This window comes from Asterias amurensis, chromosome 13 (genome assembly GCF_032118995.1).
Source record: "Asterias amurensis chromosome 13, ASM3211899v1".
Classification (NCBI taxonomy): Eukaryota; Metazoa; Echinodermata; class Asteroidea; order Forcipulatida; family Asteriidae; genus Asterias; species Asterias amurensis.
The window spans coordinates 11,206,755-11,232,062 of record NC_092660.1 but is presented as its reverse complement, the minus strand read 5'-3'; the positions used below and the strand labels follow the sequence as shown (position 1 = coordinate 11,232,062).

Genomic DNA, 25,308 nt, shown 5'->3' with positions numbered 1-25,308 from the left:
TTTCCGCCTTCAGTAAAACAGGCTAGCCATTGTATATGCCCACTGCCCCTAATTGTCTCTTCATTGTATCCTTGGAATCTCAAGAGTTCATTTTGGGGTAACAGGGAAATTCTGTAGTGTATATACATGATATATGAGGGAAAATAGTTGGCAAGACTATGGAAACATTGCATGGAGGGTGGGGCGGATACCCTCTGCCCAATCATATCGGACATGGAATATAAAGCTTTGTTTACAGAGTAACTATAAATACAAACATGAATAGTAAACTTGCGGGTACAACCATGAGTAAAATCTCTTTTGAAGGAGTGGTGGCTCTGAAAAGAGCCGGTTAGGTCTCGACGTTTCGAACAGTGTATTCTTCTAGCTTCAGGAAAAATGTTTACAGCTTCTTCAGACTGGTCCTTCCCTTCCTTCAAATCTAAGCCCACCATTCCTGCACATTTCCTCTTTGTTTTCTCTCTTTCTTTTTTACAGAAGTCCCTAACCGATGTTTGAATCATAGCTGTTCCCATATCTGCCTTCCCTCCCCCTCAAAACTGACAGACTATATCTGTGCATGCCCTCCGGGCAGCCTTCTGGATTGGGATGGAGAGTACTGCCTCTGTGAAAAAGGAGGGCGCCTGCTAGAAGATGGAATCAGCTGTGAGGTATAATGAAGACTTAGTCATTTAATTGGTCTCACTGATCTGCCTGTTTACCAAATACTTTTTGGTGTTATCCAGCCGTTGAAGGAAATACACTTATATGGCATTCCTTATTTGACATTGTTCACATGTTTAAGGCGTGGTATTTTAATGGATTTATCAAACATTTTTTCATCCCGACCTGAGCAAATCCTCAAAATGAGTTTGTGATGAAGGTGCTTCAGTTGATCTTAGGCATGTTTGCTTTGTTTTTGGAAGGGCAAGGGCACCAGGGCATTGTCTTATTGGTAAAGGACACCAGATGAAAAAGTTGTAAATTTGTATTTAAAGGGAATGGATTGGAATGGCTCTTCGCTGCCCCCATGAAGTATCAAACCTGTAAACTACAGATAGCGCTTACAAATGACCGTTTTCACAAAGTTGTTTTCCCATAGAGGAAATAATTGCTCATCAATTTGTATTGCATGCAACACCTGTGACAAAATGATGTGAATTGAAAAATATTTTGATGGTTGCCAGTTTCCACTAACCTCAAGATAAGTTCAAGCTCAGCTGTTGTTCTGTACTTACCAACTTAAATAGCAACAATATTAGTAATTTTTTTAATGTTATCTTAAAGAGTAAAGAGACATGCACTCTCAAACAACAAAATTTCCACTGTTAGTATTGCTCAAAATTTCCTTCAATCCAGCCTCAAACAGAATGCGGCAGGAGTGATTTCCAGTGCCGTGAGAGCGGAGAATGCATCTTGCTCTCCCAAACCTGTGACGGACACCAGCATTGTAAAGATGGGTCCGATGAAAACGACTGTGATGGTGGATGCGGTGACTGGGGTTTCCAGTGTAATGATGGCAAATGCATACATAAACGGCAGCGGTGTGATGGCGTTACAGGGGACTGTCTTGAGTATGAAGACGAAATGGGATGTGGTATGTGATTAGTACGGTCAAAGTAGACTTTACCACTTTGGGCCTTTTTTGCAATCTACTGATTTTTCATAATTTTCCTAACGAATGGAGACATGACCACTTAACCTTAATAATGTTTTGCTATCAGGCAATCGGTTGACATGATGACCACAAAACATTTTATTGAGTAGCCTTCAAAGGTATGCACTTATCAATGCATCAGTTCAAATGGGACATAATTTACTGAAACTTATGCTCTTAATATCCCTCTGTTCTTTGTCTATTGAAATGTGACATACTACAAGAAACAACAGACTGCACTTAAGTCTGTCAATGTACTCAGCTCAATGAGAGGCAATTCCAAAATGTTTTGAGATTGCAGCATACCATGGCAGATAATCAGCCATGACTTACAGCCAAGGTTCTGTGATTTACTGCGAGTGCCTACTCATATAATCTCAGGAGACACTCAGCAAATCTTGACGCTCCTCATGAGAACTTCTGTTGTATGTTCTTTGTCAAGACAATGTTCCATTGTGTCGCTGAGATTTTCGATGGAAAATGATGACTCCAGTAGCTTGAAAATGTTCTGACCAATAATACCTCGCATGGGCACAACAAGTATTTGGAATACAGACATAAAGTGCATTGTCAAAGCATCTCATTCCCCCCCCCCCCCCAAATCGTTGTAACCCTCTCAAAGCCCTTCTGTTTGCCTAACCCTACAGAAAATGTTCCAGATCGGTGCGGTACAACACAACCTGATCCTTGCCCTGGAGTAACTTGTATTAATTTGCAAGCAGGACTACAGTGTGTTTGCCCTTACAGTTATGCTCTTCAGCAAGACAACCGAACATGTGAGTTCGCATACCCAACAACACCCAAGGTAATTGCAGTTTGAGTATTTATGAATTTACATGAAAAAAGGCTTATATTGTTTTATTCTTTGGAAAAAAACATCCAGAAATTGCAGGTTCATATCCTGCTCTTTTTGTTCACCCAAAACTGCTGTACCCACAGTCAGTTTCCATTGTTGTCACTAACAAAATGGCAATCCCTTATGTTGCTTCCAATGCAATAAATATTGTAACACAGGCGTGATTTCTGGCAAGGCTACAGTTTATTAAGGGTGTATGATTTTTTGACAGAATCCCTGAACAGAGATTGCCATACTGCCATATCTGCTGGTTTGAGCTGCTTCAGTATGTTGTTATATAAAAGACAGTGGACGCTATTGGTAATTGTCAAAGACTAGTCTTCTCACTTGTTGTATCTCAACATATACATAAAATAACCAACCTCGGTCGTCGAAGTTGCGAGACAATAATGAAAGAAAAAACACCCTTGTCACACGAAGTTGTGTGCTTTCAGATGCTTGATTACTAGACCTCAAAATCTAATTTTGAGGTCTCTACATCAAATTCGTGAAAAATTACTTCTTTCTCAAAAACTCTGTTACTTCAGAGGGAGCTGTTTCTCAGAATGTTGTATATACTATCAACAGCTCCACGTTACTCGTTACCAAAATTAGGTTTTATGCTAATAATAATTTTGAGTGATTATACTAATAGTGTCTACTGCCTTTAAGACCAGTAATATCCAAAACCAATCTGCCCATCTAAGCTTTTATCATTTGAGTTTCTTGACCCCTCTGTTCAAATTTCTTTATTCTGATCAGCTGTTGTTAGCTTCAAGGAATCGGCTTCTTGAGATTGATACATTGCTTTTAGAGGTTGCAGATGTGCAAGGCCCTTGGAATAACATATACAGTGTAACCTATGGTGAAAATGACACACTGTTTGCTAGTGATAACGTACAAAAAACATTATACAGGTGAAGTATTAAACCTCCTATTTTTCTGGTAAAAGTTATTAGGGCAGTGGAAAAACATGATTTGAATGGTTTGGCTGAATGAAAATATCTTTGATTGAGTCGGTCTGATCAGGGTTTAAATGGGCTGAACCGGGGATAGTGTTAGGTTAAAATGAGATCAGTCAACTGAATGATGCTGTCTTTAAGTGTGAGTAGGAATGGGTTACACTGAGAATGAGTTGGACATGATGGACACAAGTTGGACTTGATGGGTGAGGTAAGGTTGAATTGGGTTTTGATCAGGGTTCAACCGAAGTCTGAATGGTTAACTGTGTTTGAGCATTAGAGGAGACGGCCATGAATACGTGTGACTAGACTGTGCTGAGCTACCATGGGGTAACTAATTAAATGAATGATTTGTGGTACATTTTTATGTATAGCAAACAAACTTTTGAACACATTTTTCTGCCTCTAGGTATGACACCACCGGAGGATATTTTCGCCAGCCATTTTCAGTGACCAACAAGACCCTGGTATCTGGGCGAGCTGACAACTCTGAGGGGTTGGCATATGACTGGGTCAACAAGAATCTCTACTGGGTGAACAGATTCAAAAATTATGCATCCATTGAAGTTATAAGTAACAATGGCCAGTTCGTGTCAGCGAAAGTCGTGAAGAATTTGGACACCCCACGAGGTCTTGCAGTTGACCCCAAAGAAGCGTATGTTAATATCAGTTTTTAAACATTCTGTTTTTTCAATCAAAATTTTCAGTGCTCTAAGATAATACAAGAAATAAATATGAAGTTGTACCATCTTTGTAATGACTGATGTTTTTCTGACCAGATATTTGTACTGGACTGAATGGGGAAACAACCCGATGATTGGCAAAGCAGGTTTAGATGGTTCCCATCCAATAAAACTGGTACACACTGACATTGGATGGCCTAATGGACTGACACTAGATTTCCAAGCTAGACGGGTATACTGGGGAGATGTTCTGCTGGATAGAGTGGAATATGTTGGTTTTGATGGTGACGGACGACGCATTTTGATTCAGGACAGCCCCAAAGTACAGCACCCCTTCAGTATCGCTGTTCATCAGGTAAAGAGAAACGGCATAAATTCATGTTATTTCAAAAAACAAAAGTTGATAGCTTTGGCAAAGGCACTTGCGTGAGGAAAGCCACTTGACTTTGAGCAAGGCACCTGACCAAGAGCAAGGCACTTGACTTTGAGCAAGGCACTTTACCTTAGACTAGGAACTTGACCATGAGCGAGGCACTTGACTATGAGTTAAACCTTAGCAAAGCACTTGACTTAGAGCAAGGCACTTGACTTTGAGCAAGGCACTTTACCTTAAGCAAGAAACTTTACCTTAGACTAGGAACTTGACCATGAGCGAGGCACTTGACTATGAGCTAAACCTTAGCAAGGCACTTGACTTTGAGCAAGGCACTTGACTTTGAGCATGACACTTTACCTTAAGCAAGGAACTTTACCTTAGACTAGGAACTTGACCATGAGCGAGGCACTTGACTATGAGCTTAACCTTAGCAAAGCACTTGACTTTGAGCAAGGCACTTGACTTTGAGCAAAGCACTTTACCTTAGGCAAGGAACTTTACCTTAGACTAGGAACTTGACCATGAGCGAGGCACTTGACTATGAGCTAAACCTTAGCAAGGCACTTGACTTAGAGCAAGGCACTTGACTTTGAGCAAGGCACTTTACCTTAAGCAAGAAACTTTACCTTAGACTAGGAACTTGACCATGAGCGAGGCACTTGACTATGAGCTAAACCTTAGCAAGGCACTTGACTTTGAGCAAGGCACTTGACTTTGAGCATGACACTTTACCTTAAGCAAGGAACTTTACCTTAGACTAGGAACTTGACCATGAGCGAGGCACTTGACTATGAGCTTAACCTTAGCAAAGCACTTGACTTTGAGCAAGGCACTTGACTTTGAGCAAGGCACTTTACCTTAGGCAAGGAACTTTACCTTAGACTAGGAACTTGACCATGAGCGAGGCACTTGACTATGAGCTAAACCTTAGCAAGGCACTTGACTTTGAGCAAGGCACTTGACTTTGAGCATGACACTTGATTTTGGGAGCTAGGCACTTGATTTTGAGCATGGCACTTGATTTTGAGCTAGACACTTGACCATGAGCAATGCACTTGACTTTGAGCCAAACCTTAGCAATGTGCTTGAGACTTTAAGCAAGGCACTTGATTTTGAGTAACGCAATTTACCTTAGACAAGGAACTTGACCATGAGCGAGGCACTTGACTATATGAGCTAAACCTTTAGCAAGGCACTTGACTTTGAGCAAGGCACTTGACTTTAAGCAAGGCACTTGACTACGGGCAAGGCATTTTACCTTAAGCTAGGAACTTGACCATGAGCGAGGCACTTGACTCTGAGCCGAACCTTAGCAAGGCACTTGACTTTGAGCTAAACCTTAGAAAAGGCACTTGACTTTGAGCAACGCACTTGACTTTGAGCAAGGCACTTTACCTTAAGCTAGGAGCTTGACCATGAGCGAGGCACTTGACTTTGAGCCGAACCTTAGCAAGGCACTTGACTTTGAGCTAAACCTTAGCAAGGCACTTGACTTTGAGCAAGGCACTTGACTTTGAGCAAGGCACTTTACCTTAAGCAAGGAACTTGACCATGAGCGAGGCACTTGACTTTAAGCCGAACCTTAGCAAGCCACTTGACTTTGAGCAAGGCACTTGAATTTAAGCAAGGCACTTGACTTTGAGCAAGCCACTTGACTTTGAGTGACTATCCTAACTTTAGCAATGAACTTGACCATGAGCGAGGCACTTGACTTTAAGCCGAACCTTAGCAAGCCACTTGACTTTGAGCAAGGCACTTGAATTTAAGCAAGGCACTTGACTTTGAGCAAGCCACTTGACTTTGAGCAAGGCACTTGAATTTAAGCAAGGCACTTGACTTTGAGCAAGGAACTTGACCATGAGCGAGGCACTTGACTTTAAGCCGAACCTTAGCAAGCCACTTGACTTTGAGCAAGGCACTTGAATTTAAGCAAGGCACTTGACTTTGAGCAAGCCACTTGACTTTGAGTGACTATCCTAACTTTAGCAATGAACTTGACCATGAGCGAGGCACTTGACTATATGAGCTAAACCTTTAGCAAGGCACTAGACTTTGAGCAAGGCACTTGACTTTAAGCAAGGCACTTGACTACGGGCAAGGCATTTTACCTTAAGCTAGGAACTTGACCATGAGCGAGGCACTTGACTCTGAGCCGAACCTTAGCAAGGCACTTGACTTTGAGCTAAACCTTAGAAAAGGCACTTGACTTTGAGCAACGCACTTGACTTTGAGCAAGGCACTTTACCTTAAGCTAGGAGCTTGACCATGAGCGAGGCACTTGACTTTGAGCCGAACCTTAGCAAGGCACTTGACTTTGAGCTAAACCTTAGCAAGGCACTTGACTTTGAGCAAGGCACTTGACTTTGAGCAAGGCACTTTACCTTAAGCAAGGAACTTGACCATGAGCGAGGCGCTTGACTTTAAGCCGAACCTTAGCAAGCCACTTGACTTTGAGCAAGGCACTTGAATTTAAGCAAGGCACTTGACTTTGAGCAAGCCACTTGACTTTGAGTGACTATCCTAACTTTAGCAATGAACTTGACCATGAGCGAGGCACTTGACTTTAAGCCGAACCTTAGCAAGCCACTTGACTTTGAGCAAGGCACTTGAATTTAAGCAAGGCACTTGACTTTGAGCAAGCCACTTGACTTTGAGCAAGGCACTTGAATTTAAGCAAGGCACTTGACTTTGAGCAAGGAACTTGACCATGAGCGAGGCACTTGACTTTAAGCCGAACCTTAGCAAGCCACTTGACTTTGAGCAAGGCACTTGAATTTAAGCAAGGCACTTGACTTTGAGCAAGCCACTTGACTTTGAGTGACTATCCTAACTTTAGCAATGAACTTGACCATGAGCGAGGCACTTGACTATATGAGCTAAACCTTTAGCAAGGCACTTGACTTTGAGCAAGGCACTTGACTTTAAGCAAGGCACTTGACTACGGGCAAGGCATTTTACCTTAAGCTAGGAACTTGACCATGAGCGAGGCACTTGACTCTGAGCCGAACCTTAGCAAGGCACTTGACTTTGAGCTAAACCTTAGAAAAGGCACTTGACTTTGAGCAACGCACTTGACTTTGAGCAAGGCACTTTACCTTAAGCTAGGAGCTTGACCATGAGCGAGGCACTTGACTTTGAGCCGAACCTTAGCAAGGCACTTGACTTTGAGCTAAACCTTAGCAAGGCACTTGACTTTGAGCAAGGCACTTGACTTTGAGCAAGGCACTTTACCTTAAGCAAGGAACTTGACCATGAGCGAGGCACTTGACTTTAAGCCGAACCTTAGCAAGCCACTTGACTTTGAGCAAGGCACTTGAATTTAAGCAAGGCACTTGACTTTGAGTGACTATCCTAACTTTAGCAATGAACTTGACCATGAGCGAGGCACTTGACTTTAAGCCGAACCTTAGCAAGCCACTTGACTTTGAGCAAGGCACTTGAATTTAAGCAAGGCACTTGACTTTGAGCAAGCCACTTGACTTTGAGCAAGGCACTTGAATTTAAGCAAGGCACTTGACTTTGAGCAAGGCACTTGATTTTGAGTGACTATCCAAACTTTAGCAATGAACTTGACAATGAGCGAGGCACTTGATTTTGAGTACGGCACTTTGCCTTGACCTTTAGCAAGACACTTGGCCTTGAAGAAGAAGTTGGCCTTGAAGAAGAAGTAAGTACAGTACTATTGGCCATGGCAATCCTACTTGTGTCCTTGAGCACTGTTTCCAACCTTGGTGGGATGTTATCATTCCTGTGTGTTGAAAATGCACATAACTATATGGGTGTGACAAAGTGCTACATAAAAGTGGACATCTCAAGCTTTGCTCAGTATTTTGGTTATAGATTATAAAAATAGTAAAATAGCCATGAAAAAGGACCTCAACATATCACAACTTTTTTCCTGCAACCCTTTTTTCTAAAGATCTTGCATTTGACTAACTGGCCAATTGTATGTGTAAAAATGAAAATACAAGTACACCACTTATCCTTATTTCTACAACAGAGCATTCCAAATGCAAACATTGCTTTTTTCGACTTTGATCAAGACAGATATTGTTTTTTCAATAAACAAAAAACAATAAAATTTGAAATTATTCTGATCTTCACAGCACCTGGTATTCTGGCATGACTGGGGGACATATGAAGTAACCATTGCCAACAAGTTTACTGGAGAAATACTTAACTCAATTCCAGTACAAAGTCGGTCATTCTTTATGTCCGTAATGGAGCATCAATCCGAGATTGGAGGTAAGCAAGGCTAGGTTTTTTCTTTTTCTTAGGACAATAGACTTTTATAAGGTCTTCTAGTAGGCCTACTGTGTAGGACTTTTCCGCCGTCAGTAAAACTTCATTTGGTGCTCGATATTGGGCCATGTGTGGTCGATGCCCACTCCCCCTTTTATAGACCTTTATACACTGCCTCCATCTTGGTCATGTTCCTTGTATCAAATAACAAAAATGAATGCTAAAAATCATTTTGCAAATAGGAACCAGACTGTTTTGTTCTTCCAGCCTCGGTTTGGTAACATTAATATCAATGGGAGAAATTCAAAATGGTTGCACCATGATAAAGGTCTATTGTCTCTTCATACAAGTATGCTTTGAGCCTCTTTAGGGGATTTTACAGGGAAATTCTGTTAAGAGCACCGAATTCAAACTCTGGTGTTTCTGATCATCAGAGTGTGGGTTTGAATCCTTAGCTGTGACACTTGTGTCCTTAAGCAATACACTTAACCATTGCTTCGTCCTTCGGATGGGACGTAAAGCCGTTGGTCCCATGTGTTGTGTAACACTTATAAAAGAACCCAGTGCACTTTTCAAAAAGAGAAGGGGTTTTTAGCGCCTTGAGTACCATGTTGGTAGATACGCGCGTTATACGAGACTTCAATATTGTGATTATTATTATTATTATTATTATTATTATTATTATTATAGACGATGGAAAATAGTTGGTAAGACTATGAAAACATTGCATGGAGGGTGGGGGGATACCCTCTGCACAATCATATCGGACATGGAATATAAAGCTTTGCTTACAGCTTCTTCAGACTGGTACTTTCCTCCCTTTCAAATCTAAACCCACCCACCATTTCCTCTTTGTTTTCTCTCGTTTGTTTTTTACAGAAGTCCCTAACCGATGTTTGAATCATAGCTGTTCCCATATTTGCCTTCCCTCCCCCTCAAAATCGACCGACTATATCTGTGCATGCCCTATGGAGACTCATCTGGACCAGACCAAACAGACCTGCCTCTGTGAAAATGGACGGCGCCTGCTGGAAGATGGAATCAGCTGTGAGGTAATGAATACCTAGTCGTTCAATTGGTCTCATTGATCTGCATGTTTATCAAAATACATGTAGGTATTGTCCAACTTTTGGTAACTAAATATATTTGTGACATTCCTTGTTTGACCATGGAGGTAGCTCCAAGGTTTGACATTGTTCACTTGTTTTAACAATTAAAGAGTGCTGTTTTAATTGAACCTTTAAATAATTTGCATCAAGTCCTGAGCAAAACTTAAGTGAGCTTGCGATTTAGGTGCTTCAGTTGAGCTACATTTAACGGGATCACATTATGACCATTTTCACAAAGGCGCTTTCACAGAGAAAGATGGCAACTATGACAAATAATGAGAATTGAAAGATATTGTTGATGGTTGCCACAGTTTTTCGCTTAAAGGAATATATTTTCAAGCTCGGCTGATTTGTTGTGCTTATACCAACCTAAATGTCAAAAATCTTGAACTTCTTAAATAACTAAATGAGCACAGAGCAACAAAAATCACATTTTTAACCTAATATTAAAGAGTAAAGAAACATGATTAAGAGAGGGTAACCTTCAGCAGCTAATAGTATTAACCTCATTGGACTTGATATTGACATTGTGAAAAACTACAAATACCTGGGCACAGTAATTGACAGTCAGTTGAATTGGAGTAACCTTACTCAGAGCTCATCACAAAGGGTTGTCGGTTAATGTGTTTGTTGCGTAAATTGAATTATAATCATGTAGATAAGTAAATTATGATTCTGTTTTACTTATCTATTATTGAGAATGCTTTTACTTATGACTGTGTGGTTTGGTACAATGGAACAAGAAAACAAGATACTGGTAAAATGAAACGGGTTGTGAAACAAGCATCAAAAATCCTAGGGATAGAGATCGATCTTCATGTAACTTGCAAAGAAAAGCTTCTTTCTCAAGCAGTGGCAGTCAAAAGTAACACCAACCATTCATTGAACAAATTTTTCATCAGACTAAGAAGTGGTAGGAGATGGCAGTCACTTCGATGTAAAACAAACGGGTACCTCAACTCCTTCATACCATTCTCTATCCGTCTCCTTAATGAATGATCAGCCTCAGGCGTTTAACTTTGTTAACTTTCTGCTTAGATGTTGTTCAGTTGGTTTCAGTATGATTCCTTTGTGGTATATTTATGTAGGTTTCTGATTAAGGACCAATAAAGTTGAATTGAATTGCATTGAATCGAATGGACTGTCAAACAACAAAATGTCTAATTAGTAGTATTGCTAAACAAAATTCATTACAGCTTCACACAGAATGCGGCAGGAGTGATTTCCAGTGCCGTGAGAGTGGAGAATGCATCTTGCTCTCTGCAGCATGCGACGGACACCAGCATTGTAAAGATGGGTCCGATGAAAACGACTGTGATGGTGGATGCGGTGACTGGGGTTTCCAGTGTAATGATGGCAAATGCATACATAAATCGCAGCGGTGTGATGGCGTTACAGGGGACTGTCTTGAGTATGAAGACGAAATGGGATGTGGTATGTGATCATTACTTGCACAGTAGATTCCAACCTTTTGGCCTTTTTTACATTGACGTTACAGGGGACTGTCTTATTATGAAGACGAATGGGATGTGGTACCTAGATTGGAGTAGATTCCAACCTTTTGACCTTTTTTTCACAATCTATCTTTTTACCTCAGTCTTTCCTAACTTAAGGAAACCACTTAACCTAGTTAATCTTTTGCTGTAAGTCAAACGGTTGGCGTGAATACCCACCAGAACATTTCATTGTATAGCTTTCACAGTTATGCACTTACAACCATGCTATGCATCAGTTCAAACGGGCCATATATGGTACTGGAGTTCATGCTCTTAATATCCCTTTGTTCTTTGTCTATTCAAATGTGATATATGAGAATCAACAGGCTGCCATCCCTTTGTTCTTTTTTATACAAATGTGAAGAATCATACAAGAGTCAACAGTATAACTTGCATCGGGGATAAAGAATATTAATTTTGGTTTTTACCCATACACCAATGTGTGTTAGCATTGTCAACTCAGTACTTTCCCCCGAGTTCTGTAAAAAAAATATCACAGGCATGTTACTCGGGTGGGATTTGAACCCACAACCCTTGCAATTCCAGAGCAGTGTCTTACCAACTAGACTACCGAGGTTGCCCGGAGTCAACAGGCTGCCCTCATTGTCTGGCAATGTACTGTACTGCTTCTCCAACCCCACCCCCCTATCATTGTAACCCTCTCAAAACCCTTCTGTCTACCTACCCCTACAGAGAATGTTCCAGATCGGTGCGGTACAACACAACCTGATCCTTGCCCTGGAGTGACTTGTATTAATTTGCAAGCAGGAGTGGAGTGTATTTGCCCTGACAGTTATGCTCTTCAGCAAGACAATCAAACATGTGAGTTCGAATACCCAACACCACCCAAGGTAATTGTTGTTTTAGTATTTATAAGTTTAAGATATTATTATACTGCTGGCTTACATCTTTTATCTAAAGAGAAACATTTAAAAGTATATGTACTGGGGAGATTCTTTTGTGGTGCACTATTTGACTTCAAAAGAAAAATGGGGGTCAAAAAAGGTGTAAGCCTAGGTGGATTCCTGGGGTTACAGTATAAAATAATACTATGAATAAAAGTTGATATTTATATAGACTTTGTTACACCCGAAGGGCATCTCAAAGCGCCGAAACAAAAATATTTTATGCAAGGTATCGGACTAAGTTTTGAATTGCGAGATCTACTCCTTAGCACCACGTAATGGTTTGTACAAGGTGCTGTGGCGCAATATGCTGCCAATCCAGCCAGGAGCTCTCTTTTCGATGAGTGCACTGGGTTCTTTTACATGCGATACACAATGCACAGGACCAGCGGATTAACATTCCATCCGAAGGACGACGAAATGCAATGCATTGCAATGGTTAATTGTCTTGCTTTTAGACACAAGTGTCACCCAGACTCTGCCGATCAGAAACACCAGAGTTTGAATTCTGTGCTCTTAACCGCGCGGCCAAGACACTTCCATTTGGTGGGTTAATGATTCCTTACCAGCGTCCCCGAACAATTGCCTTATCTGCTGGTTTGAGCCAAGTAGGTTCAGTTTATTGTTGCGATCAGTGATATCGTAAACCAATCTGCCGATCTTAGCTTCTATTCTTCAACGTTGTTGCCCCCTCTGTTCCTACTTGAATGGTTAACTTTCTTTCAATAAATATTCTTTTGTAATAATTCTGAACTCTGTGTGAGGTCTCTTTTTTCCTGTTACAGCACCTTTGGCGGATTTGTGCTCTTTGTAAGACTTTGTTGTTTTTATTATTATTATTATTATTATTAAGTCTCTCTCAGTTTCACAATTTCTTTATTCTGATCAGTTGTTGTTATCTGCCAGACATCGACTTCTGGAGATTGATACACTCCTTTTAGAGGTTGCATATGTGCAAGGCCCTTGGAATAACATCATTGGTGTAACCTATGGTGAAGATGGCAGACTGTTTGTCGGTGATATAACACAAGATACAATAGAAAGGTAAAGTATTAAACCTCTTACTTCTTCAATTTTATTTTGGTAAATTTAAAGTCGATAGTGAAAAAAATCATCATTTTTGAATGATCACCCAGACAGGGTTAAAAAATCGTCACTTTTGAATGATCACCCGGACAGGGTTAAATTGGGTTTCATTGAGATGTACTGGGTTTGGCTTGATAGGAAGTAGACATTTAAAGTCACCTGGAAATAGATTTTCTTTTTCTCAAAAATTAGAGTATGTTTCTGAACAAAGAAATAATCTTTTGAGTAATTGTTTTTAATGATTTATATGTAATAAAAAAAAATTTTAAGTTGTGTGGGGGTGACTCCGCCTACCCCTTTTGTGACGTAAATCGAGGCAGACTTTGCCTGGATCGAACATCGAACACACGTACGTGCAAGTACATTCAAGTCCTAGTCTTGAGTTTGTATATGTTCGAAAAAGGTTTTTACTTGCATTTTTCCAGTGCCAATATGCAGCAAAACAACTAAAGATGGGGTCAGTTTGCAAAGTGGTCCAGTCCGACTTTTTTTCCAGCGCTATGCAGCAAATACTTTGAGCCGTCATGCTCTAAATCTAATTTAGTCCACCAAGGGCAAGCTGTTCAACCAAATTAATCATGGTTAGATATGGGGACCATCATTGCTAAATTGCAAATCTGTGCTGTGCTGGGGGAAATCTGTGTTGGGCAGCACAATGTATTCTGCTTGGAGTGCTGGGTGAAAAAGACTGATCCATTAGGTTCCACCCACGGCGTACTTGTGAGCAAGAACACGTGAGCCTCTCCAAAGCCATTCTGCACAGCTCTGCCGCGCGTGCCAAGCATACAAGCACACATGTCTGACTTTATTTATGTTGCACTTTTGGTGGGGCAATGGGTTGTGATTGGTCAGTACGCAATGGGGCGGAGCTTAATGAATCGATCTATTGTTCACCTGGTGGTACCTAGAAAACAAATTGTTTTTATGTATATATACATTTTTCTGCCTTTTTCAGGTATTCGATCACTGTACACACTGGTCAGCCAGTTATAGCGGCCAACCGGACCCTGGTACTCCAAGGAGCCAACCATTCTGAGGGGTTAGCGTATGACTGGATACACAAGAACCTCTACTGCGTGAACACAGAACAACCTGCGTCCATTGATGTTATAAGTAACAATGGCCGGTTCTTGTTAACGAAAATCCTGAAGAATTTGGACAAGCCACGAGCTCTTGCAGTGGACCCAAAAGAAGCGTATGTTATCAGTTTGGAAACATTCTGTCGTTTTTTGTCAACATTTTAAAGGGTTTTGGTATCCCAAATATGTGAAGTTTTTAGCTATGACATGAATCCCTACTCACAGTGAATGAAGATTTTGAGGAGAAAAAACGAGGAACCTTGTAAGGAAAGCTTTCTACAATCGTTATCTTGAAACCATGAAAAGTAAATGTAAATCTGTGGAGTCAACGTTTATGTTTTGTGTTGAACAAAAAGTACCCATGATATAAAAGTGCTGTAAAATAACATTAAAATATTTCAAGTTATACCATCTTTGTAATCATAACCTGATGATTTTCTTAACAGCTTTTTGTACTGGACTGACTGGGGAGAGAACCCAATGATTGGCAAGGCAGGTTTAGATGGTTCTCGTCCTACTAAACTGGTTCACACTAACCTTGGTTGGGTTAACGGTCTGACGCTAGATTTCCAAGCTAGACGGGTTTACTGGGTGGATAGTAAACTGGACACAGTGGAATATGTTGGCTTTTACGGTGACGGACGACGCATTCTGATTCAGGACAGCCTTCAAGTACAACATCCCTTCAGTATCGCTGTTCACCAGGTAATGAGAAAATAAAAATTATTGTTATTAAAAAAACAAAAGTAAGGCCTGTTCCAAATTGATAGCTTTGGGCAATCACTATGGCTTCAAGATCAAATTCTTCAAAGTTTTTTTTTTAGCTAAAGAAAATATCAATTGATAACCATACACCTTGATAATGATAACAAAAGGACCACAACATCTCCCTGCAATCAAAATTATCCATCAAATTGCCACCTTCATTAGATGGTGTAACTTAAGAGTAGAAAATATACACACTTTGTGCGCTTATTAATGGCTATGGAGGAACAAAAAACCTCTCTTAATCTCTATGATAGAGCATTCTGCATTCAAGTCTTTTTATAGATTTGATCACGCTTCTTTTCAAATATTAAAACTTTTAAGTTATACTTTGTTAGTCTAAGCTTTTCCCGATCTTCACAGCACTTTGTGATCTGGAATGACTGGAGGACAGATGCAGTCAACATTGCCAACAAGTTTACCGGAGAAATACTGGACACAATTCCACTAGACCTTCAGGCATACTTTATGACTTCAATTGAACATCAATCCGAGATTGGAGGTATGCAAGCTTAAGATTGTCCTGTCTTAGTAAACCAAAATAGTTATATGTGTATTTCAGGCCTGTAAGCTTCATTTTTGTTTAAAGAGCGCCAAGGCATTTTCTCCTTGGTGAAGGGCACCCTATGAGGAAATTGTAAACTGCAACTGGAGCATTTCAATCCCCAAGGCAATGACCAGGGGGCATGGACTCAGAGGCAATGTTGTCTCCGTGAATTATCAGGCCTGGTAGTTTACACCACTACACTGTACTACACTAGACTCTTATAAGTCTACTACTAGTACAGTGCACTAGGACTTTTCCACCTTTGGTAAAACTTCATTGGTTGTTGATATTAGGCATAATGTACCCCCCCCACCCAACCCCTTCCTACTGTATCTTCATTGTTCAATTGGAAACTCAGGAATTCTTTAAAAGATTTTAGGGAGGGGTAATTCTGAACAACAAAGGTAAGATAGTTTGTTTAAAAGTAAACAATTGTTTTTCCTTTTTTTTTTTTTTTTTTTTTTTGGGGGGGGGGGGGGGGTTCCTCGTGGGTGATACCTTCTGCCCCCTATCAGGCATGGTATAACATACTTTGTTCACATGTTCTTCAGACCGGTTCCTTCCCTCTTTTTCATATCTAAAACAATAATTCCTACATGTTTCTTTGGTGTTTTCTTTTTTACAGAAGTCCCTAACCGATGTTTGAATCATACCTGTTCCCATATCTGCCTCCCCTCCCCCTCAAGACTGACGGACTATATCTGTGCATGCCCTCCGGGCAGCCTTCTGGACTGGGATGGACAGTACTGCCTTTGTGAAAAAGGAGGGCGCCTGCTGGAGGATGGAGTTAGCTGTGAAGCAAGCCCTTAGTCATTTGATTGGTCTTGTTGATCTGCTTTTAAAACAACAGGCTTTTCTATTTATCCAACCATTTCAGTTCAAACTCATTTTAAAACATTGTTTATTTCCATATATCATCATGAGAAATAAAAATAAATGTATACTAGGCCCTAGTCAAATCTTTTTAAATCGTTTTTAATATTTTTCAAATGTTCTGTCATCAAGTCTCGGGCAAAACCTCAAATGAGTTGGTAAGCTACCAAAGAAAAAGAGAGTGAATATACAGGTCGCGACCCCAGAGTTAACTTTCTACATTATGAACAATGAGGGCGCCCTTGGGTTCCCTACATAAATAAGGTGCCACTATGGTTGAGCAACATTTATCGCTCACAAATGACCATTTTCATTCAAATTAATTTGAAATCTTCGAAAAGAATGATTGCTTAGCAATTTATATTTCAAGGCAAGCAAGAAATTAGATGGGTACAAAATGGGTGACAAAACATGATTGAAAGATACTATGGAGTGTTGGCAGTTTCTACTATATAAGCAAGATATTTTTGAGCAAGTTTTGTTGTGTGCGTACTGACTTAAGTACGAGTCTTTCAGACTACAGAAATAGCAAATCTTATGCACTTAACACTGTAGCAGCTTTTAAAATTGGGCCAACAAAATAAAACATCACCAATTGAAATCTGCAAAGATTTCAATAGTTTGGTTACAGGCTTATGTTAAAGTGATAGTTTCATTGTGTCTAGTAAGTAAGACGGAATCACAATTATTCCACTAATAGTCCTAATATCAATTTGTGTTAAGAATGTTTAACTTGTTTGATAAAACTAAAAAAAACTCTGCCCATCTGAATGAGCATTTAATTGCTTTCTGAAAATCCATTTTTGTAATGAACAATGTAGAACTTGAACTTTTTCAATTGTTTACTAATCAAGCCTTGTCCAAACAATTTTAGAAAGATTCAAAGTTTATTGGCTATTACCAGGCCTATATTACATCAATGTCATTGCCGCTGCTGCCCCTGCCTTAGTGCCCCTTTAAACATTTTCTATATACTTTATGATTTCCAATAAAAGAAGTGCTATTTGCAAAATGACAGCTTTGTCATCTTGAACATAATTTACTTTGTCGCTCTTTAAAGTGTAATGTCTGTTGACTAGTCTATGACCAATTAATTTACTTCTACTGTATTTGTATTGTCTTAAATAGGCCTTCCGTCGATTTCACCAAACTCTTCCTAACTTAAGATTAATCTTAGGACTTAGGACGAGTCCCAACCCTGCACTGTAGCATGCAGACCTTAAGATTAATCCTAAGTTAGTACGAGTTCCTAGCGTTTTGTGAAATCGGCTGCAGATACCATACCTCACACAGCAATAGGGCCAAATTTCATAAAGCTGTTCCATAAAAAAATACTGCTTGACAAGTTGACAAATTTCTTCACTAAGCAACTATTAGTTTACCAGTCACAATTTTGTGGTATTTTGACGGGTAACCTGTTTCTGCAGTTTTTTGCTAAGCAATGCTTTTCTGTGTTAAGCATTTTTTTGGTGCTTACACAGGCTTTGTGAAATTGAGCCCTTGGGCCATTAGCATTGTTCCTAAGTTGCCTGTTGCACCTTGAAACGTCCTAGTAAAAGTAGGCTTCTGTGTAAGCCTAAATTTCCCCCTGTCTAAGAGGTGTGGGTGTATAAAGGAATAGCACCTTGCCCTCTTTCAAGAATAAAGTACATTGGTGCTTTAATTAGTAACTGAGTATTGACGCAGATCTGTTTTTCTTTTTAGTTATTAAACAAAGCATTCCAAGCATAACATTTATAACTGAGTGATTTATTCTCAAGAGAAAACCTGTTTAACATGTTTGGCCACCACAACACCCTATTTTTGTATTAAATTTACCCAATTCACCTGGCTAAGGAATAATATAATGCCAAATGATCGACTGTGAGAAATCTTGGTTAGGCCATTTCTTATGTTTCAAGACTATAGTAATAGTATTGCTGTGTTAAAAACAAAGAAAACATTTGTTTTTTTTTGTCCAACCTATGTAGCCCTACTATAGTTGCGATAACGTAACCCTCCTCCTGATGGCTGCCAGGAAATAAAGAAAAATGTATAGTGTACTAGCTACTACTACTTAAAAATAAATAGATTAGTTCCGTCTTATCAATCATGCTTATATAATATAAATTGTTATATTATGTTACTTATGTTTATATGGATATTTCACAAGGTAGCCCCACTTGTGTGGCCAAGGATAGTATTAGTAGCCACACAAGTGGGGCTCCAGACACCAGGCAGACAAATTACATTATATAAATTGGTGGATACGTGCGGAAAGTGATCCATTTCTACCGCCATAATCAGTCAGACCAGACTACACTCGTTTCTCCGTAATTAAATAAAGAACTGCAGGGCCCCTACACGACTGGTGCTTGTTGGTTTTGGGCCATTAATTTTGACCACATTATAATAATAATATGACAGATAATACTTTTAATATCCACACGTGTTGAAATTTACAAAAACACTCACTTTCACAGTACACTTCCACTCAAGTTTTCAGAAAGGACACTTCGTAGCCTACACTACATGTTTAAGTTACAGTGGCAATAAATTATGTGTTATTTACCTGCTGCCTAGACCTTGAAGAAAGACGTAATGATTTGAAGTTATGCCAACTCAACTGTCATGTCATCCCCATGTGCGTGTGTGTTGTTGATTAAAAAAAAAAAAAACATCAATAATGCATCATGGGATTGTTAGCAACTAAAGGCGCACGCGCAGCACCCCAGGTTTCACACACGACCCAAACTTTTTGCTACCGATTCAACCGGGGACCAAAACGAAAGAGGACGCCGTTCAAGAAAGCCACAGTAAGAAATACGTGTACAAAAGCTGTTGCAAAAAAATTAAGCCACGATTGCAGGTGTGTACTGTGTGTGCGTGTTTGAATCAAATTTAAATTAATTAATAACCTGATCAATCACTTCATAGAACAGTTTAAAATGTTTTGTGTTCGTCACGAACATAACTTAAAGGCACCGGTCACTGATGGTTATTAATTACTCACATTGTTAGCATCAAAACCTATACTTGGTACCAAGCAATGGAGTGCTGTCGATAATATAAAATATTGTGAGAAACGTCTCCCTCTGAAATAAGGATTTTTTTTAGAGATTAAAAGACTTCAGGTAAGAAGCCTTTTTCGGGCATCCGAAAGAACTCACACTTGTAAAACAGGGGTGTTTTTGCTTTAATTATTTCTTGCCAACTTCGATGACCAAATCAAGTCAAAATTTTCACAGATTTGTTATTTTACGCATAATTATGTTGTGATGCACCAAGTGAGAATACTGGTCTTTGACAATACGCAAAGGTGGTCAGTGAATGTACCCAACTCAACAAGTAGTAATTCAGGCGTCAGGCGCCTGCCACTTTGTGTTTTAAAGGAACTTGCCTTGGATCGGTCGAGGTCCTTGAAAAGCGTTCAACCGTTTGTTATAAAATCGACATGGTTAGAAAGATAATACAATGATCTACACAATATGCCTCGAAATTGCGTGATTTTCGTTTTACCTCGTCGACTAACATGGTCGGCCATTTATTGGAGTCAAAAATTTGACTGCCATAAATGGCCGACCGTGTAATAGTTCGCGACGGAAAATGAAAACCGTGCAATTTTGAGTGATACTTGTGTGAATCATTATATTCTGCTTTTAAAGCATCTTTCTAAAGCAACGCATTTTATAACAAACGGTTTCAAACGCTTTTTATAGACCAACTCGTCCGATCCAAGGCAACGTGTTCTTTTAAAGGAACACGTTGCCTTGGATCGGACGAGTTGGTCTATACAAAAGCGTTTGTAACCGTTTGTTATGAAATGCATATGGGTAGAAAGATAATTTAAAAGTAGAATACAATGACCAACACAAGTTTGCCTCGAAATTGCGTGGTTTTCCTTTTACTGTGCGAACAAACACGGTCGGCCATTTATGGGAGTCAAAAATTTGACTCCCATAAATGGCCGACCGTGTTAGTCGACGAGGTAAAAGAAAAACCGTGCAATTTCGAGGCATGTTTGTGTGGATCATTGTATTCTACTTTTACAGCATCTTTCTACCCATATGCAAATTATAACAAACGCTTTTCAAAGACCAACTCGTCCGATCCAAGGCAACGTGTTCTTTAAACTCTTTACCGGATAACGAATCTTTTAACCAGTGAGTACAAATGTACATTAGTCCTACCGAAATTTACACTAATCTACAAATAAATTAAGGCGACATTGTTTCATGCATTATTGGCTCAATGTTTCATTGAAGACTGATGCGAGTTCAATAACCATCTGTCTTATAATGAAATAGAGATTATGGGGGCTTAAACTGTGATTGCTTTTACAACGACAAACATGAACAGTAAGTTGATAAATCCTACATGGTTGTTAATTTGTCGCGAGTCAAGAACTAGAAAAACTTATCAAAAATAAGAATATTGTGAATTATCAGCACGGGACCAAAAATACTGCATTCGTTAGTAAAATGTACAGCGCAGGCCCACGTGCTCTCGTGTGAACCATTTCATACACCGTGAACATTAACAGCGCAGGCGCCACTTGCCTGCCTTGAAAGGAGTGACATTGACTGCATAAAACCCATTTTCATCTTTGGAGGCTGACTTTGTGACCTATTAATGAAAGGCACGCGTGTTTGATTTGTTTCTAGTTATAGGTTATAAAAGATATTCACCTAAACGCACATCATTGTATGTTGTGTCCCTCGTGCAATAACAGTCGGTGAGTGTCTATCTGGAATTAGAGACAAACATGGCGAACAGCGGTGTTTTAACCGTCATCAACTCGATTATTGCAGCTTTGGCATTCATAGGAAATGGGGCAGTGATTTTTGTAATGACAGTGAGACGAAAAAAGTTTGGTTCCTTCACAAACCGACTTATTCGTCACCAGTCTGTCATTGACTTCAATGCCGCCGCGGTGTTCCTCTTGCTCCGTGTGGTTATTCCCCATGACGATTGGGTAACACAAGTGGGCCAGAATTTCCTTGGCGGGTTCTACTGCCGTTTTATCCACGCTGATGTTTTCATCTGGGGTATCAATGTGGCGTCGACGTACAATCTCGTCTTGATATCCATGGAGCGTTTCATGGCAACGTGCTGGCCGGTGAAGCACCGCAACGCCTGCTCACTTTACAGAGTTAGAGTGTCGATGGTTGCCGCATGGGCCATTGGACTTTTATACGGACTTCATTTCGCTCTTCTGAAACATGTCCACAACGGAAAGTGTGAGTTTGTGCAGCTGGAAACCGCTCCCCAGGCTCTTGAAGCTACGGTTGCATTACTTATAGAATATCTCATACCGGTGTGTCTGATGTCATTTTCGTACGTGCGGATTTTTACCACACTTCGACGCAAACTGGCTGGTAACGCTACCGTCAACCCACGCCGACAACGTCATGGTATCATGGGCAAGGCTAAGAAGAATGTTGTAGAAACTATGCTGCTCGCCGGAGTCATGTTCTTCGTTTGCTGGACCCCAACTGAGGTACTTTACACTGTTCACATTGCAACAAATGGTCAGACACCACACATAATGTACCTGGCTTTCACTGGCTTACTCACGTGCAACATGTGTGTCAACCCCATCATTTACTGCTTCAAGTACGAACATTTTCGAGTTGAAATCGTTAAACTTGTCGGAAGTAAATTCCGCAGAAATCGCGTTCACACAGAAGGCGAACTGAACTTGGTTTCCAACTACGGTGATCCGCTACAGCAAAACACAGTTCAAAGCTCGGCTTGAAAATTTCTAAAGTACCGTGTTTATGATTTAAAGGCAGTGGACACTATTGGTTATTACTCAAAATAATAATTAACATAAAACCTTACTTGGTAATGAGTAATGGGGAAAGGTTGATGGTATAAAACATTGTTAGAAAGGGCTCCTTCTGAAGTGCCATAGTTTTTGAGAAAGAAGTCATTTTCCACGAATTTGATTTCGAGACCTCAGATTTAGAACTTGAGGTCTCGAAATCAACCAAAACGCACACAACTTCGTATGACAAGGGTGTTTTTGTCTTTCATTATTATCTCGCAAGTTCGATGGCTGATTGAGCTCAAATTTCCAAAGGTTTGTTATTTTATGCATAATGTTGAGATACACCAACTGTGAAGGCTAGTCTTTGACAATTACCAATAGTGTCCACTGCCTTTAAAGGGAGGATGTACATTTGGCATTTACTCCAAAAATGATTGAATCTGAAAAATGTACTTTGTGTAGTAAGCACATTTAGCTGCTGAAGATTTTCACAACGTGGTTGATAAGTTTATCGACAATGTTAGCGCTCCAACTCTTTCACATCAGTTGAGTGTACAACCCAAAGATTTGACTAACTTATTTTTTTTCCTACAAACTCATGTTAACATGCAAATGGATTTATCATTCTTTAATAATTTCTTGCGATGAAGTGATATGCCTGACTTGAGAATATAAAATTTTAGGCTTCTTGTTATTTTCTCTAATGGATAACCGATTAAACGTCGATTCGTGTTATTGCAAAATTGAAAGCTCTTTCTTGAAAAAACACTCGTTCATGCTTATCTTTGAGAATGATATGCCTCCACGACGGACACGAAATAGTACAGTCTTAGAAGCCTGTGAAGGAGTACCAAGGCCATGACCTGGGCCGAAGATGCCATTGCGTAAAAGCACTATGAGTCCCACGTTGCATTGTTGTGAGTTTCTCTACTGCTCGCTTTAACTTTGTTGGTCGTTAATAAAAGGAATGCTCCGTCGTATATCGGCATTCACACGGTCAAAAGAAATAATTCAATTTCAGTTTAAAAGGGAAAGAGCAAGAAACAGTTAGGATCTTTAAAATTTGTTTGTGATAAACATCTTTCAGTTTCTTAAAAAAGGCAGTAAAAGGGCTGGTCAACCATTAACAATGACGAATACTAGTACAAAATTCAACTGAAGATGGGTGAAAGTCTATCTTATGCCTATCGACCCATTACACGACGAACGGTTCACTATAAAGTTACTGGGTCTAAAAGAGAAGAACTGGTAAACTAAAAATTGAACGGTAAGGGCACTCATAGACACGCTTGGAATATTAACATAAAAACTTACATGGCACAACGAGCCACGGAGAGCTGTTGATAGTAAGCGAGAAACGACTCCCTCTGAGGAGACGTATAGTTTTTGAGAAAGAGGTAATTTCTCACTCAAATATTTGTACCTAAGAAAGTACACAATTTGTGCCATAAGAGTGTTTTTCCGTACATTATTTTCTTGACCCGGATGACCAATATAATGAGCCCCAATTTTCACAGATTGTTTTTAATTTGTATGCATCGTTGGACACCCAACGGTGTTGGGTGCCTCTAAAAGTGTGATGGATCTGTGTTTGTAGATACTATAGGCACACTCCAATCACTTGGACGTTGGACTAAGATGGTATCTAGCCAACAAGGGTATCCTACACGAGTTAAGTATTCGTGAAAATTCCCCAGTGAGATGGATTATCGTCCTCTTTAAATGTTGATTTAACACGAGGTGAAACAGGGACCTGTGAATAAACATAGCTCTTTAATTTGTTTCGTGCATTCTCCTTCTTTTTTGGTGTGAAACATCCATCATGCAGGGTCAATAAATAAATAAATAACCCAAGCAGTTTCTTGTGAAAATCACACTCATTGTTTAATGGTAAAGGCAACCCAGAGATTTTCGATGAGTTCAAAACACAAAGAAAGCGGCATTTTTGCTTGAAGACGGCTCACACTATTGGCGTATCCTTACCATTTATTTGATGCCTTTTTGTACTTCTCTTTAAAAAAAGCGTTGTGTACCTCTGAGGTCAAATTCAGTTTTGTGATCCACTTATTTTCCAATAGATAAAGAACTCATGAAAGTTGAGTCGGAAGATTAGAAGTCTTTCTTTCTCTTACCTCGCTTTAAAATGGTGTAAAATATCACTGTGTTTGATACCATTATGTGTATTGTTTTACACTCATACAAAAACCCAAAACGTTCGATGGCGTCACATTGCACTAGTTTTTAGCGAAAAGATGTTTAAGTTAATTCATACGTTGCTGTTACGTCACGCTTCACATTTTGCTATGAAACGAGAATCAGATAAAATGAAATTTTATCACCGCCTTAACTTGAGAGACCTGGGGGTGGATTTCGCAAAGAGTTTGGACTAGTCTTATCTCGAGTTAGGACCAGTTACTCGTCCTATAACTTAGGACTGTCCATGCAATTTGTTTATCTCCTAGTCCTAACTCTTTGTGAAATCGACCCACTGACTTTATCTTAGGAACGTGCATTGAAACCTTTCTTTAAAGGCACAGGACACGTTTGGTAATTACTCAAAATATTGGCATAAAAACTTACTTGAGTGATAAAACATTGTAAGAAATAATCATTTGAATTTGAATCTGAGAAAGACATCATCAGGCATCCGAAATAGTGTGCAACAAGTGTGTTTTTGGTACATTATTTTCTTGCAGCTTCGATGAGCAGTATTGAGCCAGCCAAAATGTTAACAGATATCCTATAATTATTATATGCATAGTTAGGATACTCCAAGTTTGAATCTTGGCCCTCGACAGTTACCAAACGTATCCAGTGCCTTTACTCCCACTGTACAACCCCCCATCAAAATCCCATTAACTTAAAGTGAATGAGCTGGCCGGTGTCAGATGCAATCGTGTCCGCCATTCGATACCGTCCGCTTCGGACACTTTTGCATATGCAATCGTGTCCGGGGCTATGC

At 39.8% G+C, this 25,308-nt stretch overlaps 2 protein-coding genes and 1 long non-coding RNA gene across 5 annotated transcripts in view; 2 read left to right on the top strand and 1 right to left on the bottom strand.

The window, feature by feature from the left end:
• Positions 1–17,632, top strand: part of LOC139945733 (low-density lipoprotein receptor-related protein 2-like) — a 56,313-nt gene extending 38,681 nt beyond the window's left edge. For all 3 annotated transcript variants that reach the window (XM_071943111.1, XM_071943109.1, XM_071943110.1), the window contains 15 exons: positions 478–650; positions 1,339–1,576; positions 2,284–2,441; positions 3,234–3,388; positions 3,843–4,088; positions 4,213–4,471; positions 8,599–8,737; positions 9,614–9,786; positions 11,040–11,277; positions 12,033–12,190; positions 13,134–13,288; positions 14,286–14,525; positions 14,856–15,114; positions 15,538–15,676; positions 16,347–17,632. In XM_071943111.1, coding sequence (XP_071799212.1) covers positions 478–650; positions 1,339–1,576; positions 2,284–2,441; positions 3,234–3,388; positions 3,843–4,088; positions 4,213–4,471; positions 8,599–8,737; positions 9,614–9,786; positions 11,040–11,277; positions 12,033–12,190; positions 13,134–13,288; positions 14,286–14,525; positions 14,856–15,114; positions 15,538–15,676; positions 16,347–16,531 — 2,915 coding nt within the window. In that variant the 3' untranslated portion in view covers positions 16,532–17,632. The remainder of the gene's footprint in view (positions 1–477; positions 651–1,338; positions 1,577–2,283; positions 2,442–3,233; positions 3,389–3,842; positions 4,089–4,212; positions 4,472–8,598; positions 8,738–9,613; positions 9,787–11,039; positions 11,278–12,032; positions 12,191–13,133; positions 13,289–14,285; positions 14,526–14,855; positions 15,115–15,537; positions 15,677–16,346) is intronic.
• Positions 1–19,224, bottom strand: part of LOC139945738 (uncharacterized) — a 37,626-nt gene extending 18,402 nt beyond the window's left edge. Inside the window, exons 1-2 of the long non-coding RNA XR_011787171.1 lie at positions 19,146–19,224; positions 14,947–15,103 (exon numbers count right to left, since the gene is read on the bottom strand). This is a non-coding gene — a long non-coding RNA (uncharacterized lncRNA). The remainder of the gene's footprint in view (positions 1–14,946; positions 15,104–19,145) is intronic.
• A 2,114-nt stretch (positions 19,225–21,338) lies between these two features.
• Positions 21,339–22,331, top strand: LOC139946259 (galanin receptor 2b-like). Its single transcript, XM_071943879.1, has one exon. It carries the CDS (start codon positions 21,339–21,341, stop codon positions 22,329–22,331), a length of 993 nt encoding a protein of 330 aa, XP_071799980.1.
• Positions 22,332–25,308: the final 2,977 nt, after the last annotated feature.